General features: G+C 38.6%; 1 protein-coding gene across 1 annotated transcript in view; it reads right to left on the bottom strand.

The window, feature by feature from the left end:
* LOC124266030 (receptor-type tyrosine-protein phosphatase epsilon-like) overlaps positions 1-7979 on the bottom strand; it is a 30305-nt gene extending 22326 nt beyond the window's left edge. The window contains exon 1 of the mRNA XM_046700841.1: positions 7945-7979. Coding sequence (XP_046556797.1) covers positions 7945-7974 — 30 coding nt within the window. The 5' untranslated portion in view covers positions 7975-7979. The remainder of the gene's footprint in view (positions 1-7944) is intronic.
* Positions 7980-8319: the final 340 nt, after the last annotated feature.

Here is an 8319-nt window from a genome sequence, read left to right on the forward strand (position 1 = left end):
CATTCAAGTTCTCATCAATGATGGTTTCCAGTTGCGCTACGCAATGGAAATTACCAATGATACTTTACTGTAAGTTTCCATTTCTGGAAACTAACTTTGTTGGTATCCGGCAGTTTCCAGTCGCTGAAGCTAACCTTGTTGGTTTCCGGAAGGTTCCAGTCGCTGAAACTAACCTTGTTAGCCGGAAACCAACAATCATAGTTTCCGTGAGCGGAAACCTACTTGAATCTGACATTACCCAGTTTCATGTAGGTTTCCGGAAAAATGGAACCTTTTACCTTGTTATTTTAGCTGTGATAGGACTCAACCCAACAAAAGTACTAGAATCTGTACTTTACCAAGACAGTGAAATCTCAAATACAATATACGTTACATTTGACGACTTTCTAATCTCATTTTGTATTCATAGTCGACAATTTACACATGAAAGTTCAAGTGTTCCTTTGTTCTTTTCCAGGTTTCTTCTCAAGGTTGCACTGTGGGTGAAAATCAGGAAATAAATAACGGAACATTTGTACTTTCATGTGTTCCCTTATTTGTTTCCATGAGTATATTTAACCAGACGGTAAGTTGTGTGAAGATATACAACCGCTCAAACAGTCTATGGTCAATTTATGAAACGTCCCGTCAGAGCCAGCGTCCTGGTGGTGTTAGTGAACTTCCCTCGAATCACTGTCGGTACAGTAGATGTATTTACTAGCTGAACTTAAATATCTAATGACAAACTAGTTTTCCAAATAAGATTTTAGTTGGTGCCGTTTTCGCCATAAGATATGTAGCCGTTTTCGCCAAGTCGAGGTTCCGTTATGTCCAAATGGTGCCGTTTTCGCCAGATGCCGATTTGCTGTGGTGACGTTTTAGCCTGAACCCCTTTGCTCGTCTGGTTTGCGCATGTGTACTGCTGTGCAGTGTAACGCAACATGATACTCAGCAATATTATGAGTGGCAGTTGCTACCGATAGAACAGGATATGCCTACCCTTAGTGCGAGCAAAATAAAACAACATTAGAAAATTGATTCGAAAAAGAAATAGACAACATAGAAGATCTAAACAAACAAATAATCCCAATGATTGGGCAAAATTATGTATCATTATTGACTGAATACATATATCTTCTACCGTATATTTCCACCTCGCAGAAACCCAGATTCAGCATTCTCGCATCTTCTGTAGGTTGTCGATGTATCAGGAGATGCTCCCCCGTCACGGGTACATCACAATCCAGGGTGTACTGTGGTTCCCGTCTGTAGGAAGAGTTCTGCGGGGTGTGACAAATTCTGCCACCTACAGACACATATACGTCATCCTGTTGATCTGGAATATGTTTTGAGAAGAATAAACAAAATACCTTGCATTGGATACATATTTTGATGCATTTAAGCATTGCTTGTAGCAGAATACTGTTCCAAGTTGGCATATCGATGTCTCTTGTCCGGGGTGTGACATATTCTGCCACCTACAGACACATGTACGTCATGTTTTAGACCTTGAATATGTTTTGAGAAGAATGAACAAGATACCACACACTGAGTACATATTCGGGTGTGTTTTAGCATGATTGCTGGTAACATGAAAGATTTCAAAGCTGGTCAATTAATATTTAAGATGTCTCATATAAAGTACTTTTCTCATATAAAGATACTCATATATCAGTATTAGTACTATTTGTCAGTATTAGTACGCATTCGTTATATTGTGTTGCTGGTGACACAGTACCTTCCCAGAATATCTTGATCCTGGTAACTGTCCTGTTCTGTGTAAACTCTGCCTCCCATGCTGGGAATATGGAAGAGACTGATGCACACGGCCCTGACGTCACACCGTCAGTAACCCAGGATGCCAGCCCCGTGATAGTGTAAGTACTGTTTATCCCAGATGTAAAGTTACTCGCTGCTGTATTCACTGTAATAATAAACAGTATCATTATCTGTTGTATGTTAAGTTCATCACATTCCAATATGGGGATTCGAGTTACTGTCTGTAGAATCCAGAGAATGTCCTTTCTCTTTGATTTGTCATCAAAGTTGTTTAATTCTTTAAAATATGTTGCGTCACCTTTCAGCATCTGTCCATTAGATCGAAGAAATATTGTATTGTTTCCAACATCATCTTCGTTACAGTGTGTTGCACCTTTTGTTGAAAGACATCTTGTTAAATACTAAATACTTACTCTCCTACTTACACTCTTGTGGTTAACAAGTAGTTAACAAGTAGTAAATGTCTATACGAAAACATAATGTGGAACTATAAACCCTAATATAGTGGCACCGAGATTCTAGTGTACATTAAGTTTTCTAGTGATTTAGCGACAAAACAGATTCCGTTGGCCGCGAAAAACAAGTGAGAACGTTGTTATATCAATTAATGAAAACTTCGATATCAACGTTGCCTAAGGTACAGTCCCTGGGGGCAGTTGGAGACTTGACCGGACACTGTAACGCACAGAGGCTTTGGGTCAATATGAATATCTGATGATTAAATGGTTAATATAATGGTCATTCTCAGAAACATTTGCTTTCAAAGCATTTGTCTGTGAATCCAATGCAATTTTCACTGCGTATGTTTATTCTAAATTGTCTGTGTATGCTCATGTGTCAGGTTCTAGGAATGTAGGTATTTCATCATTGGCACCAGATTTATGTGTGTAGCAGAAGTATACAGCTCACCTTGCAGGCTCCATACAAGTGTCGGAATCAGGTAAGCAATGGCGTTCTGGGTAACCATGGTTCCACATTGGTTGAGTATGACATGAAATATATTCATCCTTAGAGACCATACCATTAAGTTCATTAAGAGGAGACGAGATCAGAAATGACACTACAACCTCACTAGTGATGCTCACTCTTTCTGTTGGTAAATATATGTGCGTGAAACATAGTCACACATCATTCAGAAGATAACTTTTGCTATATACTGTTCATATACTGTACACATTATGTGTACTACAAAAGGTACATTAAGCCAGGTCGTGTGTATGCTATGATATGGTGTATAAATACAATAATTGCCTATTTCAGAAAAATGAATATTAAATCCGCCGTTCAATGACAGAGTGTTCAGAGGTGTGATCCCTGCTTGATGGTGATTCTTAAACAGATGCATTGTGCTGTAGTCGGTGCATTATAGAATGGTGTATGTCGCTTTTATACAATTATTTGTAACCTGACTGAGATACGATTGATATCTGAATAATCTTCCTTTGTGTCTACAGGAAAATGCGTGCGGGTCTACTGTGATAACATTCCTCGTGATAAGTAATGTACTCCTCAAAACAAAGTCCGGGAACTTCAGTTTTAATATAACTATTGAATAAATTGGGAGATATATCGGAGTCAATCAATGTTTGATATGATGATTATGGATGTTTTGAGGGTGCATCACCGCTTGCACTTCCTTATGACCAATGTTTGTACAGTAATCGCTCTTGAAAAAATGATTGGTGCATGACGTGAAATTTGCATGTGTACAATTTTCATCTTCAAACAAAACATACAGGCTGGATGAAACACTAACAAATTTGTGATGCAAGATGAATGTCAAAATTAATGGTCTACAGAGATTTATCGACCTTCTTGAAAACCGTCAAAATCAAGTATGCCACCCAATGGACGTGTATGGGGCTACTGCGTTGTGCATGTCACGTGCATCCCATGCGTTGTGTTTAGGGTGGTGATAAGGAAAATTGTGGTGCTTTCATAAGATGTATGTCTTTGTAAGTTTATACTTCCAATCCAAATTGATACTTCAGGTTCCCCTACTTTATAAAAAAATATATGGGAAGAGTATATGAAGATATGTTGTCACTAACGGTATGATCTACTTAATAACTGTTAGAGTATGACACTGACAAGCATGGTACAGCGGGCGTTGTTTGCAGGTCACAAATCAGTACGCATTCCTTCACAATGCAGTAGTACATGGGCAGATGGATGATGAACGTGAGACGTCAATGCCTGACAATAACCAGTCTCGGGTATCAAACGGAATATATTCCACTTGGTGTAAACAGCAAAGTAGAGTAAATCACTGACAATCAGTATAGGCATCATGATTTCACGAATAGCCCGAATGCCTCCTGACGCACGCCAATCACAAGCTACAATGGAACAGGTTTTTCCGTGTTGTTGCAACTATTACACTTCACTTGATCTTTGTGTCATAGCTACCCAACCCTGATATGATAACCATATAGCCTGGACTACCCCTTACTTGGCAATGATCTGAAAGCGTGAATGGCAGTCAAGTGCGTCGATATCAGTGCTAGAACTTTAGAGATATACACTCTCGGCTAATTTCGAAATCTGTTGCTGCTGGTGCATGTATATGTGTCGTGTGTGGGCAGTGTTTTGAGGCCGTTTCAGAGGTATTTATATATATATATATGTATACAAAATAGCCACATAACATGTTATCTATTCCAACTATCGTTTCAGGTACATGTTTTCAGGCGTCATTGCTTAAATCTCGGTTGGTAAGCTTGACATCAAATGATTTCGCCAGGATGAAATATACATATGATACACATATACATGCACGATGCACACCTTTCTAAAACGACCTGTCTGTATTTAAAGTATCTGAATGGCCGTGCCAAAGATTAACGGCCACTGGTTTGTTACTGGATCAAGCAAAGGCTTATGACCTCTACATGTATAGGGTGACAGTCACCATCAACGATCAAACTAAAGATAAACAGCTGTTCACCTCAAGTGTGTAAATGTCATGAAATAGAAATATGAGGCTACGGCTTAAACGCACAATGTCACGCTTTTTCGACAATATTTTGGTCTATAATATATAGAGAGAGGGGCATATGCACTCATTTTAGCTTCCTATTGATACAATAAATGACTTATTATCCCTTACGACTTGCCTGTAATTCGATAATTGAAACTTTGAGGCGAAGAGCTTCCAAAAAAGGTAACACTTGCCATATATGGAATGTAAGCGATTGCTCCGTACATCGAAAACTGTGGCTCGCGGTGTTGTCGGTGTTTGCCGCAATCACATGTTGCTTAATAGGATATTCGTAACGCGTTCCAAGGGACAGAACTTCATGAGGTTCGCTTGAAGAAACGGTCGGTCGGTAGAGGGCGCGAGAGTCGATCTAATCCAATGTTGCATTAATTCATTCGAACTTTTTAATTTCAAATTGTAATACGTAATATTTTTCGGAATAAAGTATATAGTAGTTTCGCTGGGGGCTGATAGTTACAATTAATAATGAGAGAAATGCAATATTGATTTTTAGAGAAGTGTGACGTGATAGTGTGCCTTTAAGGGCTAAAATGTTAAGTACCAAGTATTTGTTTTATGCTACATTTTGAAATGAGTAAATAATCACATAACATCAGTGGATGTTCACAAGTTTTTTGGGGACATACAGAATTAGGTTTACACTCAAGAAAGATAATACCATAAACCAGTACCACGTACTCCTTAAAATGAAATACGAATAAGACGAGACTCTGGATTTTACATGTTCATTTAACATCTTTTAGAAGCCGAACAGGAACAATTATTTTAAGGATAACATCTTTATTGCAGTGGGTGCGACGTTTCGATGTAGATGGTTTCTAACACCGTTATCAAGCCAGTGATAAACAACACTATGGTCAAGGAAATATAATATGAAGGATATTGGAGTTGAACAATGATTTTATTCGTAAAACGCCCATTACACATGCAATATGTCTTATTGAACGCTATCATGTTACATTTTCGTTAAATGGTACTGTGTACAAACGCACCAGTTTTAACATTTTATTAAGCTTTATAAGTATTATGTGAGTGCATGAACATGTCATGGAAAGGAGTTCTAAAACAGAATTAGCGGGACGTTGTCACACTTATGTGCGGTGTTGTGGGAACGAACCACTTCGTCGAGGTTCACCAGATCTGGCCCCTACTGACTCTCGGGTGTTTTGAACTTTGAATATTGAATCATTAAGTTATTATTGGTGGTTGTCACAGAGGGCTGGCTGATGAACCAGGATTCGAAAAACAAAAACATCCCACTTACAAAAACATTATGTCAATGAATTATTTTAAGTGTTCGAAAATGTGATCACTTCTAATTTGTCCATCCATAACCCTCGCCCATATGGGCAAAGTACTAGAATATGATAGTCTTCACGGAAGATACCGCAACGTTAATAGCTCCATGCGAGTTAGGTTTCACCTGAACGACAGCAGGCACCAATCTTAAGTGAGGATATTTGGGGTATTTTTGTACAGACTAAAATCATTAGTATTAACATACATGTTTGATTCTCCCGCTTCACCGATGTCTTGATTATTAGAACCAACGTTGACATAGCATGATGTTCCAGTTGACACATTCTGATCATTAACGCATTCATTGTTGACATAGGTGCATTCGTTTTCATAAATGTTCTCAAGACTGGTAGTTGTTGTCGTGTTAACATAAATGGATCCTTGATCTGACCATCCTCTAGGTGTTCTTTGGCTTTGTATGATCTGGTACCGAGTATGATCGCAGGGTTCCGATATGCACTCTTCATAAGATGGCATAACTGCTTCTTCAGTGTCCTTGTCTTGGGGCCTTTTTCCTTTCCGTGTCCTGAAACGTCGAATTATGAATATGACTTTACAATGGTGCTTCCAAACAATATTTGAAAATCCGGTTCAGGTGAAACGACCAAACAAACCAAATTCCTCTGATAGAACAGAGGTACTTATGTCATTGTTTCCTCTGCCCAAATGTGCAGTGAAAGTATAGTTTTTTCCAGTTAAGGAGGACTTTTGCGTCAGGATGTTTTGACGTCATCATTGTCAACGGGGAGGACATTTGAACAGAATTTTGAGGTCAGCCTATCCCCGTTAATCCTTCAGCGAAGCCTTTTAATATGCTCTGTTATCATAACTTATACAACATTTGTATCAAGTGCATAAATTGTTGATAGCTGCACCATACCTCACACACACAATAGCAACAACTACAACTGTGACGACACCAGCAACCACCACACCCACGACAATGACGTACTGTAACGGGAACCTGTTATCATGGGACTCTGAAAATGTAGATATACACTAAAGCGAGGAAATCAAACCAATTAGATATTAACACATAGAACATTTAAACGTTTATATGTGAAACAGACATGTGTATGCCGCATTCATATCCTTTTCAACAATGACATGCTTCTTTTAGCTAGATCACAAACAACTTTTGCACCCGTTACCATGCAGCATAATGTGATTGAATACTGCTCCTTCAGAATCGAAAGAGGTATTTTACGCCTGCTGAGAAATATATCTGACTTTATATACTAAAATGACTTCCCCTTTGCAACAGCACCTTACATATGACCTGCTTGATTCTTAATCATATAACCTCAAAGTATATATAATTAGTAAATGGTGAAAAGTGTTTTCTTCTAATGTGTGTACATGCGAGTATGATGTACATATTATAATAACAGGCGTGATGTAGTACCCACAATGTAATACAAGCACAAAAAGTAACCGATATAAATCGGTCTTGATCATCTGCAGTGATTAACAATAGTGAAAGACTCGAAGGGACATATTATCATAGTTTTGGCCGAGTATACAATTTAACTGTTGTCTATTTCATTAATGACATGTGAACATGCACTTACAAATTCTGCTGTTGAAATGTCACGTGTAACAATAATCCTTCTCCAATACATGCAATATCAATGTGAGATTTAAACTGGTTATTGACTGCGCGTACGTCTGCTGTGACAAGAACTACAACCTGCAAGAATTTAACCCGTTCGTCTTTGAAGAACCCCCCAAACATATACATCACTTCCTTTACCTGCTGCACCAGATGGAGGCGTGGATGTTTCCGATTGGTTTGCTGTCGCTGTTGTTGGTGTTCCCATTGTGTTGGATGTTTGTGCAGTAGTGACCCAGAACGTTGTACCTATTGGTGAAGTAGTCACTTTTATTGTAGACAATGTCTTGGATGTTGTTGGCATGGTAGTAGTTGTGGAAGAAGACATTGAAGAAGACGTTTCCAGCGGTTCAGCTAAACAAACACATGCATATCTTTCTATACTGATACGTAGCTTGAATGGAAGGTATTTCTAATGCTACACATGTGTCTGATTTGGAAGCGGTAAAGTGTCTGCAGTCGACAGTATATCAATATACTTAACCAGACCTTAAGCGTTGGGCTAATGATACTGATTCAGATATCAGTTTCATGAAGATATACAACCGCACAACACAGTCAGATGGATTTCATCTAACGTTGATGTCATATATCCTCAAGTTTGACCAGAACACATTTCTATAACGCCCCATCAAAACCAGCGTCCTGA

Source organism: Haliotis rubra, unplaced genomic scaffold, assembly GCF_003918875.1.
Source record: "Haliotis rubra isolate DU_JTF1 unplaced genomic scaffold, ASM391887v1 Scf1229, whole genome shotgun sequence".
Lineage (NCBI taxonomy): Eukaryota > Metazoa > Mollusca > Gastropoda > Lepetellida > Haliotidae > Haliotis > Haliotis rubra.